The sequence below is a fragment of the Otolemur garnettii genome, unplaced genomic scaffold (genome assembly GCF_000181295.1).
Source record: "Otolemur garnettii isolate 467f Iridium unplaced genomic scaffold, OtoGar3 scaffold00023, whole genome shotgun sequence".
Taxonomy (NCBI): Eukaryota; Metazoa; Chordata; class Mammalia; order Primates; family Galagidae; genus Otolemur; species Otolemur garnettii.
Window position 1 is genome coordinate 6,489,253 of NW_003852418.1, and position 11,956 is coordinate 6,501,208.

The 11,956-nt window shown below is 51.9% G+C and overlaps 1 protein-coding gene across 4 annotated transcripts in view; it reads left to right on the top strand.

The window, feature by feature from the left end:
* TOX2 (TOX high mobility group box family member 2) overlaps positions 1-2,703 on the top strand; it is a 136,864-nt gene extending 134,161 nt beyond the window's left edge. For all 4 annotated transcript variants that reach the window (XM_003787610.2, XM_012803845.1, XM_003787611.2 and 1 more), the window contains 2 exons: positions 144-271; positions 1,750-2,703. In XM_003787610.2, the coding sequence (XP_003787658.1) occupies positions 144-271; positions 1,750-1,786 (165 nt within the window). In that variant the 3' untranslated portion in view covers positions 1,787-2,703. The remainder of the gene's footprint in view (positions 1-143; positions 272-1,749) is intronic.
* The last annotated feature ends 9,253 nt before the right edge of the window (positions 2,704-11,956 follow it).

Sequence of the window (11,956 nt, forward strand, 5' to 3'; positions counted from 1 at the left end):
GAGTGGACATTGCGTGTGGCCCAGAGGAAGTGTCTCCGCAGAGCAAGGATGCCCTCAGCACAGGGTCCCCCTGGCCCCGGCTGCCTGAGACAGTGCACCCCCCTCGTCTCTCCTCAGCTCACCGTGTCCCCCCTCCTCTGCAGGACTTCCCTCACATCTCTGAGTTCCCCAGCAGCTCAGGACCCCGCTCTCCTGGCCCATCCAACCCCACGAGCAGCGGGGACTGGGACAGCAGTTACCCCAGCGGGGAGTGCGGCATCAGCACTTGCAGGTCAGTCCTCTCCTGACACGCCATGGTCCTGCCTCTGTCCTGCCAGCCCAGGGAGAGTGGGATGGGGTGCCCAGGGGAACATGGACCCAGGCACAGCCCTACCTCACTGCCAGCCCTGCAGGGGAGTGGAGGGGGCTGCGTAGAGTCTTCAGGAGAGGACGCACAGTGGGGCAGGCCCTAGACCGGTGGTTCCCAACCTTCCTAATGCCGCAGCCCTTTAATACAGTTCCTGTAAGTGACGACCCACAGGTTGAGAACTGCCGCCCTAGACGCTGAGGCTGCTCGGGAAGTGAGGCTTGTCTTTGGTTTTGCTTTTTTGCTCCGTTCATCCTGAGTTTTTCCCAAATGCTTCCATGTGACATTCCCAGATGGGTCCTATGTCTTTGGCCAGGTCCCTTAGAAGCAGAGCCTGAGGGCCAGAGGCAGCTGGATGAGGTGCCCTGGGTCATGTGTTGAGGAAGAGTTTCCAGGAGAAAGGGGTGCAGGAGACAGGCCAGGGGCAGGAGCCCTGCTTCCGCTTGATCCACGGAGCTCCTTCTTGGTGCCTGGCGGGCCCCCTGCCTCAGGCCTCCCCTCCTGTCCTGCACTCTTAGCCTTTTAAACCAGTGCCAACTGCCCTTCCTGGATCTGTGCCACAAATGCAGAGTCCCTTTGCATTTCAGCAGAAGAGGGACGTGCAGGAGGTCCATTTGCTCCTTCCCCTGCCACCCAGGTTCCCACTGCCCGTGGCCACACCTGGGGAATGTGGTGCCCAGCAGCCATCCCAGCGACAGTGCCACACCCTGGAAGGCACAGCGCTTGTGTTTGGTGGCCATATCTGCTGCTCGTGCCAGCTGCCCCTGGTCTGAGTCCTGGGCCTTCCAGTGTAGGGCTCCCTGGTCTGCCAAGGCCACCAGTGCTCTGAGCGCTGTGCAGGGTAACCCAGCACGTGCCCCCTTTCCAGCAGGCCTGGGAGAGGTTCTGTGTGGGGGAGCAAGGATTCCCCTCCCCACACCCCGAGTAGGTGCAGACCCTCCTACCGCAGCCCTTCCCCTCAGCGCAGGAGGAGGGGAGATATCTTTAGTGGACAGCAAAAAGTGTCAGAACTTCCTCAGGTCAGCCCTTCATACCCTGCATGGAGGCCAGACCGCAACAGTGCCCTATTTTAAAAACATAAAAATCACCTTCATTCAGTTTAAAATTTACAAGTGAAAATTCTCCAATTAAAAACCGACATGGGAGCAACGGTGGCATTGGAAGGACACACTGCTTCCCTTCCTCCCAGAGCTGAGGAACAGGTGGTCCCCTACTGGGGTTCCAGGAGGGGTTGGCTGTTCTTGGTGGGTAGTCCGGGAGGGCCTGGGCCACATGTGCCTCCTTCACCTGCTGAGGGGCTATCAGATCCAGGGTGGCGGTGAAGGGCCAGAGTGCAGAGGTCCTGGTGCTCTCCCGGCTGGGGTGGGCTCAGTCGCTCTGACAGCCCCTCCTCTCTCCCACAGCCTGCTCCCCAGGGATAAATCGCTCTACCTCACCTAAGCCCACCTCCCCCCGTCCCTGAGGCTCGCTGGAAGGGCACTGCTCCGGGCCTGAAGGGCTGACAGCAAAAAAGAGGCCTTGGCAGGAGGCAGGGTGACCGATCTGAGAGAGCAGTGACCCCAATGCCCCCGGGCTGAGTCTCTCCCGTGACCTCCCACCGGACTGTGCAGAGGCAGCCCACTGTCTGCTGCCAGCCCAAAGAACCTGCAGGAACCTTCTGCCTGCGACCTGCTTGCTCCAGGGTAGCTGTGGACCCCGCTCCTCACCCTGCACATGGTACCCTACATCTGGACGCCTGGCCCCAGCCCCAGCCCACCTGGCTGCCCCTGGCGGGGTCTCTCACCAACAGGCACCCACCCCAGATGTGTAGGCCGGGGGCCCACCACGATGGACACGCACATACGGTTTTCCGGTGTGAACAAAAGATTATGAAACCCTATAAACCGTTGGCTCTGTGTAAGTAGTTGGCTAAGTGTTTTAGAACTGTGCTGAAGACATCTGTAAGATTATTTTGTGGGGGAAAAAGTAGTTTCCTTTAAGGTAAAAAGCATTTTTATATGACCCTTAGCACATTGTTTTTAAGTTTTATCTTAAGGGAGACCTGCACAAAAGCGGCCACCAAACCGTTTCATCGTCTGCACAGCCAGAACCGGACCATTGTAGCCACCCTCAGAGGATCGCTCTTTTCTGTTAACCATCTGTCCATCTATTTAAAATTGCCAATGATGACTTTTGTCTATTTCCGAAGAGACCTTGAGAACAAAGTTGCAGCCTATCATAACGTGTGTGTGGTTTTGGGGTTTGGTTTTGGTTCTTGACGTTGTTTGCAGCTGTTTCCTGGCCCTGGCGAATGTCTGTGTCGGTGCCCAGTGCTTCTCTCAAATCTCTTTGTAATAAAAATTCGGAAAAGTTGAAAACAAGTGTGTGTCTTCTTGTGCTCAGTGAGCCAGATTCAGGCCTCCTGAAGTGGAGTTTGGTGGTGACTTGGCCAGGACAGGGCCTCTGATGGCAGATTTTCCTTTTGGGGACAGTTTAACTTGCCATTTCCTCAGCCCATGGGGGCTTATGGCAGGGGGGACGGGGCCACCCTGATCTCAGTCTTGCCCTGTAAAGGAGTAAGATAACATTGGCACAGAGATGATGGCTGGAGAGCTGCCAGGTGGGAGCCTGCATCAGCAGGTGAAGTGGCTGGCGGCTCCGCCCCCATCCCCCACAAGGCCTCCCAGGTTGGTGGAGGTGAGGGAGCCCCGGGAGGGGGTCTGGAAGGTTCCTCAAACCTGAGTGTAGGGAGGAGTATAAGGAGACAGGGGACTCTGTAAGCCAAGTTTCCCAGTAGATGTTACATTATGGTACTTTAAAAAAAGTAATAATGTGACTATTTTACACCTAGAAAAATAACAGTTGCCTGGTGTGAAGAAATCAGTGGGAGGCTGCTGGGGGGGACACAGCTGCTTTGAGGTGAGGGGAGGTGCCCCGCTCCCAGCCCAGCCCATGACCGTGACAGAGGACCCCCCCATATTCATGAGATGCTCTCAGGCCTCCTGTTCTCCCCTCGTGGTCACCCCCTCCTTCCAGGTGACAGCCCAGGAGCCGGGCGCAATTTCTCTGTGAGCAGTTTCCTCACTGGAGGGCATTTTGTAATCCACTTTGGAAAAAGAGAAAAGGAAACCCAAACAAACAAAAACAACCTGCCATCACGTCAGTGGCGGCGCCGCATTGTGGAGCATAAATATTTCATGTGGTTACAATTTCCTTCCCTGCGTGGAGCTTGTCAGTAACGCGGTGATGGCTTAGACAGTTTAAGATCTAACTCCTGCTTTTATGTTTAAGAAACCAGCAGCATTAGGATCCGTGCAGACAGCCCACAGGACAGCTTCTGAGGGGGGTCTGCTGCCACCCCATGGCTGCACCGGGGACTCAGGCAGCCTTTGGGAGTGTCCGGGCACCAACGCTGCCTCTCAGCTGCACTGGACCCCAACCATGACCTCAGTACCCTGCCTGCAGGTATCAGGGGCTGTTGTGCAGGTGTGCCCTGTGGCCCCAGAGAGTGGGGTGCCATGATGGACCCAGCCAAAAAGCTGCTTTCAGGGTCACGGAGTGGACACTGACCGTCTCAGTCTGTTCAGACGGCCACAGACCGATAGCTCACAACAGCAGGAATGTGCTAGTCACGATTCTGGATGCCAGGAAGTCCAAGGTCTAGGCAACAACAGACGTGATGTCTGGTGAGGCCCACTTCCTGGGTCATAGATGACCACCGGGCAGGAGGGCCGGGAGCGCTCCAGAGTCTCTTTTACATGAGTGTAATCCCAGTTGGGGCAGCTCTGCCCTCGTGACCTAACTGTCTTCCAAAAGCCCCACCTCCGAATACCATCATACTAGGGGCAAAGACCTCCACATAGGAATTTTGGGAGGACACAGACCTTCTGTCCAGAGCCCAACTGTAGCAGGAGCCCTCTGCGGGCCAGAGCCCACTCAGCCCCTGAGTTCACAGCTACTTCACAACCGCCCTGTCCCTGTTAGTGCCCAGGATTGGGAGGTTGTATCCCCTAAGGACCACATAATATAGAAGCCAGCTTGGTGGCATGGTGTGCACCTGCAGTGCCCAGGGAATGAGGCTGGAGTGGCCCAGCTACAATACCACCCTCACTTAGCTTCTCCCCACACTGTGCTCTGAGGATTTTACTTCCCTTCTGAGAGTACCACTCAGCTCGACCCTTGAACCAGAATCCCCGCCTGAGGCTCTGTGTGTCTGTGGCAAGGGACCCGAGACACCAGCTGAGTATAGTGGGACCATGCCAGTGATTCGCCACAGGTCACTGGCTCAGGCCTTACCTGCAAACTGGCAAATGCAAGACTTGCAGTGTCAGAACCGAAACCGAGCCTCCCCCGAGGGGCGTCCTCTTTCCTGGGAAGCAGTGTGTGCTCCATTCTTTCTCTTCCCTCCCGCAGTGATGATGGCAGCAGCCACAGAGCCACCGAGAGCTCAATGCCACACCCCCTCCACCAGCCTTGAGGTCCCTGCCCTGATGCCCTGCTGCAGTGCCTGTGGCCCCAAAGCTGCCAGCCCTGAGTGTCCCAGCCCTGTCGTGGACCAGGCACTCCTGCAGTGCCAGTATCCTCCACCTGCCAGGGCCGATCTGCAGTCAGAGGCCCACCACATCTCAATGCTACATGTCAGTGAAAACCTTTAACTCCTCCCACCTGCAGCCCGACCCCACTGCACTGGCCAGGCCAGGGAGCTGGTGCAGGGACCACCACCACTTACCTTCCCAGTGCCAGGCTCTTTCTTCAGATTCCTTCATCTCACATCTGTGCCTTCAAACACATCGGGGCCCTAGCAGGAGGCCTGACTGGAGCCAAGGCTGAGACTCCCGCTCTAGGAGGAAGGCATGGCCGATCCCAAGACTGCCCAGTGGCAAATCCTCCCTGGAAGGAGCCATAAATTTCCATATCAGGCTGGAATGTGGGCAGGATGGCATGGGTTAATTTTTAGATTAATTTTCAGAGTCCATGATGCTAAAATCCAATTTATTCCTTCAGCAAGAATACAAACAACCATGCCATTGTTGTCTGCCAGGCCCCCGCTGGGCACCGGGGATGCCACATGGAATCAGACACAGATCCAGCCCTCCAAGCACTTGAGGCCCAGTCGGGAAGGCAGGGAAGGAAAACATAATTCTGTAATTAATTAAACATTAGTAACTTGATATCAGAATCCATAAAATATAAAATTAAAACCACCATGTCACCAATGCAAGGGGGAAGAGTCAGGGGACTTCAGAAGAGGGGCGCCTGGTCCCCCTGGGGTCTTGAAGGCTTCCCTGGTGACAGCTGGGCTATGCCCAGACCAGTGACTAAGGTGGGGTTAAGACTGACATGTGCCCCAGTGTGCCACACTTTCCCAACCCCAGACCCCAAGAAGCTGTGGCCCTGTGATTATGATGGTCATCAAAGATTCTGGAGAATTCTCACTAGAGAAGCTGAGCCGCAGCTCAGGGCCGTGGCTGCCCTCAGGTTGAAGGCGGCCCTCATGCACGCTGCTTATCACTGAGAGCTGGACCTCTGCAGCCAATTCCTGGGGGCTCCAGGCCTGACCCCCAGTGTGGTGGTGCTGTGGGCTGGCACATGTATGGACAGCATGAGCGTGGAGGTGGTGTGAGAGTGTGCAGTGTCCTGTATTGCATGTGACGGGATTGAGGTGTGTGTTTGCATGGAATGTGCATGTAGTGGTAGTATGGTCTTCCATGCACGTGGTGTGCTTATCTGCGTGCTGTGCTTGGAGAATGCAGGGTATATGTGTGCTATGCAGCGTGCATATGTGTAGCTGGTGTGCATGTGTGATGGCACGCTCATATGCAGGTGCATGCCCACATGTGCCACACAAACACATACCCACACACATCAAACCCACAAGCAGGTGCATTACACACACCCACACCACACAAACGTACATATGAGCACATGCATAGCACACGCGGGAACAGCACATGGACACACAGCCCATGCATGCCACATCCACACATACCATGCAATTCCACAGTACACACATGTAAACAAGCTCACCACACACATATTCACACACCACATACACAGACATCCCCCCGTGGCATGCACACGTACATGCATTCATACATGAAAACCACACCGGCATCCCGGCACGCAGCACATGCACACCCACGCGTCAGTTAGCACAGGAATTATCTGTTCTTGGCGGTTCGGTAGAGCTTGCATGCAAGAACGATCTGATGGGCTAGTATAGGTTCAAGGGTTTTTTAAAAATTGCTTGACACATCAGTTGTTACTCAGCTCTGCTTCCCAAATTGCCCAAAACTAACAATCCTAAGTTCACTTGATGCCGAGAGCCATCATTCAGAACTCAGAGGCGCTGTGACCTGGAGGTGAAGAGTGAGGGCCTTACACACGGCTACCTGGGAGAACATTAACTCAACTGCCTACAGATTGTAGGAGCTTAGGCAAGTTTCTTTTTGATTTGTTTTGTTTTGTTTTTTGAGACAGAGTCTCACTTTGTTACCCTTGGTAGAGTGCTATACTGTCATAGCTCACAGCAACCTCCAACTCTTGAGCTCAAGTGATCCTCTTGCTTCAGCCTCCTGAGTAGCTGGGACTGCAGGCAACCACCACAACACATGGCTATTTTTAGAGATGAGGGTCTCACTCTTGCTCAGGCTGGTCTCAAACTCTTGAGCTCAGGCAATCCACCCGCCTCAGCCTCCCAGAGTGCTAGGATTACAGGCGTGAGCCACCTCGCCTGGCCTATTAGGCAAGTTTCTTAACTTCTCCATTTCCTCATATGTAACTTGGGGACATTCAGTATAGGATCAAACTGTTCTACATACACGCACTGTCCCTGCAGACACTGGCACCAACACTTCAGTTCAGTATACTTTAAAGTAATGTTGGGTCTGCAGCATAAGAATTTCATCTAGCCGGCTTATAATTCTTCCTTAAGTTTCAACACTTTGAGGGGACATATATGGATGATTGGACACATTCATTTCTGCAAAATGGCTTCCATCCTGGCAAAGTGAACCAGATGAGCTATCTGCCACTGTCCTTCAAATGAACAGGTGTGTGTGCTGATTCTGTCCCTATTCTGAGACCAGCAATTTAGCAGACCCTGATTGCCTAACCCTCTACCCACCAAACTGCCTTTACAGATCTGTTTGCCCAATTCTCAGGGCGGTGGATTTGAGAGCATTCTCCCATCTGTTCTTCCAGAGAGAGAGATGGGTTGGTTTGGATTGTAAACCCCAGCAGGGTAAGACCAGAGAGGCTCCAGGCATCTTGGAGGTTGCACAGCAACTAGCAAGAGGTAGAGACTGTGGGTGGCAACAGACTTGAGGCTTAGGACCAACCATCCCCTTCCTGACTGTGACACCTAGAGATTTGATTTCCTCATATGAAAAACAGTGGTGGTAACAGCCATAATTTTAATTAATTATCATTATTATTCAATCTCCACACCAGAAAGTCTGTTTAATGATTCAATGAGAATATCTGTGTCAATGACCTGAAAGAATTTAATAAACATCATTGGGCTATCTTTCTCTAGGTCTTACTTTCCTCACCTGAACAATGGGACTACTATTACCCATCCCACAAAACAGTTGTTAGCATCACAAGGGCTGGTATGCGTGAAGCTGTCAGGATCAACCAAGTCACATTCGCATTTATTATTATTATTATGTGGGTTTTTTTACCTGGACCTGAGAGTCAAGAGACCAAAGTCACCCTTAATCTCTCTGTCCTCCGTCTCTCTCTACATGTGGGGGTCCTGCTGCGCCTCTCCTCTCCCCTTGCCCCCTCCAGCCCCCCAGTCTTGGTCCAGCTATCAGAAGGCACCATCACACACCACCTGTTCCTCTCTCTGCCCTCCTGGCTTTGCCAGAGTTTGACCGTCTAACCACGGAGCTGCTTCCCAGTGGAGGAAGGCTGCCCTCTAGCGGTTCCTATTAAACACAAAACCAGGGCAGGGGGCATGTGTTCAACATTGAATGAACTCATGTTACGTGCCAGGTGCTGAGCTTGGTGCCCAGGACAAAATGATGAGTGAGGGCAGGCAAGTCCCTGCCCTTTGGGGATCAAGATTAGCAAGAGAAATAAGCATTAAACAAAGACGCCCACAGAATCAGAGAATATTACAGATTGTCATGCTACCAAGAAGGGGCCTAAATAAGAGTGGGTCCTGTTTTATATTGGGAGTTGGTATCCTGGTGGCCCCCCACCCTGCCTACAGTCATTTTCTTACATGGGACAGCATCTGGGATCCAGCTAGGGCAGAGGCACTGTTCGTTTTTGTTGTTGCCACCCAGTCAGGTTCATCTGCTGGTTCAAAGCCAATGCCCAGAGACAGCAGGTCCACGGCAAAGAAGGGGTTTATTCCACACAGCACTGATCAGGGAGAGAGGAGAATGTTCTCAAATTTGCCGCCCTGAGAATTGGGCAGACAGGATTTGTAAAGGCAGTTTGGTTAGGCAGAGGGTTAGGCAATCAGGGTCTGCTAATTGCTGGTCTCAGAACAGGGACGGAATCAGCAGTCCTTTAACAGGGCCACTGTCTGGGTGGGTCAGCCAGGCCACTGGAGTACAGTTCCTTGGGAGGAGGGCTGAGACCAGCTGGGTCAGTTTCTTGGTCTGAGTGGGTCAGTCTACCAACTGGAATGCAGGACCTGGAAGGTATCTCAGGAACTGCCTCAATGTTCTGAACAGGTGATGTTATTTATGGAGAAAAGTTTAAAATATTTATAGCTACCTCCTGTGTTCTCAACAGTGGCAATTATAGAGACACAAACAAGGGGACAGTGACTACTACCAAGCAAACAAAGGGACAGTGGCCGATCATTATCACTATTTCAGCTAGGTCTGTCCCCTCACAGCGTTGCGGGGCCCTTACTCTAGACCTCGACTTGCAACTCTCCACCAATTTGTAAGGGTGATTTCACTCTTAGCCCTGGGGCAGAATGTGCTGGGCTGGTTAGGGGGACGTATGCTCCCCCCGACCCCAGTCAGATTTTTCAACACTGCAACCTCTTTCCCCTCAGCCAGGAGCCCTGGTCACCCATCCCAGGCAACTTGAAATGTTCCAGGTTAAGTGGAGAGAGACACCTGCCATAAAGCACTTACATTCCAGATGGGCCAGCCCCAACAACAAACACACAAACTAAGCCAAGTTCACCAACCAGGTGCAGCCTCCAAGCATCTAGCCTGTGACCTTTACTGAGGACATGGTTAAGAACATCGACTTTGAAAACAGACACACAAGCTGGGTATGGTGGCTCATGCCTGTAACCCCAGCACTTTGGGAGGCTGAGGCAGGTGGATTGCTTGAACTCAGGAGTTCGAAACTAACCTGAGTAAGAGGGATACCCCATTCTCTACTAAACATAGAAAAGAACTAACTGGTCATCATAGTGGGTCCCTGTCCCAGCTGCCCCAAGAGGCTGAGGCAAGAGGATCACTTGAGTCCAAGATTTTGGGTTACTGTGAGCAATGCTGACACCACAGAACTCTATCCAGGGTGACAGAGTGAGACTCTGTCTAAAAAAAATTAAAAGGACGGACATTTTTAAATTTTACCTTCTCTGAAACAGAGCTGTGTAGAGGGATACATGAAATAAAGCATGCATAGAGCTCATCTCAGGGCATGGCATATAGTAAGTGATTATTAATATTACCGTAGCTATTATTATTGTGGTAAATCAGAAGCAGTAACGGTGATTTTAAAAAAGCAAAAAACCAGCCCTTTCTTCTTGAGAACAGTAGACGAGTGCACTTCTGTGTGGAGTCATGGCAGCACCCAGTGGTAACAATTAGGAACTGCAGCGCAGTTTAGCGAACCTACCAAACGGGTTGGAGCCACACAGAGATTTGGAGTCAGACGATGGGGTTTGAATCCATTTCTGCCATATCCAAGTAACGCGGGCCAATCACCTCTACGCTGAGCCTCCATACCCAACCTCCCTTCGAACAGTCTCGACTCATGGAATGGCTCCGAAAGTTTAATGGACGAGGTATATCACCTGGCACGCAGTAAGTCCTTAATAAAGTGCTGACAATGATCCCAAGGTGGCCCTAGCATGATCCCACCCCTCAGAACATCCCTGGCACCACCACATCCTTCCCCTTTGGGAGAAGGAGAAATAAATGGGTACTTTGTTGTCATTATTTACTTTTTATTTTATTGGGTGGTGGCGGGTAAAGGTTACTTTGGACTGGATCACCTCCAAAATAAATAAATAAATAAATAAATAGATCCCTGGTAATAGATCCCTAGTAAAGGTTACTGTGGACTGGGATCACCACCAAAATAAATAAATAAATAAATAAATAGATCCCTGCATGTACCAGAAATTTACTGAAGCCAAGTATTCCTTTGGATTAGGCATTAGGCTTTGCTCTATCCAGACTTCTCAGGTGGAGATGGTTTACCCCTCCCTGTTAGGAGTCTCCTGGGGGCCAACGGAGGTAGGGGATACTGTGTTGTTATTGCCATTGTCACTAGTTGGATCCCCCACCCTGCTCTCACCCCTCTGCCCACCTGCAACTGGGGCCTGCTGAGCTGGCTTCCTACCTTCTCAGAGGCCAGGGCTGCCCTCAAGCTGGCTGAGGACAGGACACGGAGAAGCGGGGGACTGCAGAGTTACCTCTTCATGGCCCTGTGGAGCAGCGGCTTCCCCCTCCTCCCGCATGGGGGTGGGGACACACACATACACACTGCTAGTGCCTCCTTATAAGGTCCTCGGCTCTTTTCCAGCAAACTGCAACACCATCTAAAAACCCAGGAACAGGGGCCATCATAGGTTATCTGTTCTCGCTGCTGGATGGAAAAATACAGACAGGAATAACCACTCACCCCTCCAGAATCCTGTGTGCTAGTGGCTGTACTGAGCACTGCAGACCAGTCATCTCACTTAGTTAGCACACCAGCCCCAAGAGGGAGGCAAAATAATTATTTGCATTTTACCGATGTGGAAACAGAGGCTCAGAGGGGTGAGTGACTTGCCCAGGGTCACAGAGCTAGAAAGTGGTGGAGCCTGAGGGCACACGGGTACTCTGAAGCCAGCCCCTTCCTTGTGGTAACATATCTGCCCAGTGGGGAGCCTTGCTTGCACCCCAAATTCAGGGCCTGCTGCTCACTGACCAAGATCCAACCCACTGTCAGAATGATCATAAATGAACATAAACAAATCTTTGAACTGACTCCCTTGACCAACTCTGCTGAGTGTAACTGGCCAAATGTGAACAAACAGTTGGCTTAGAAAAGTTACGTCCTGACTGGTCTTTGCTTTTCATTCACATGAGATATTAATTTTTAGTTTTAGAATCTTAAACCTTAAGAAAATGCAGTGTAATTTCCATTCTCTAAAATGCCAAGATGAAGGAGTTTTGACAGATGCATATTCACCACCCCCCCAGTCAAGATAAAAAATATTTCCTCACCCCAGAAATCCCCCACTCCGCTTTCCAGCCAATCCCGGAGCCCCCTGCCCCTGGCAACCACTGCTCTGATTTCTATCTCTGTAGTGAGATTTTCCAGAATTTCTCATAAGAAACAAGCTCTCGGTATGTACTATTTATGTGTCTGCTTCTTTGACTTAACACATTGGTTTTTAAATCCGTCCACATTGTTGCATGCGTGTCTGTAATT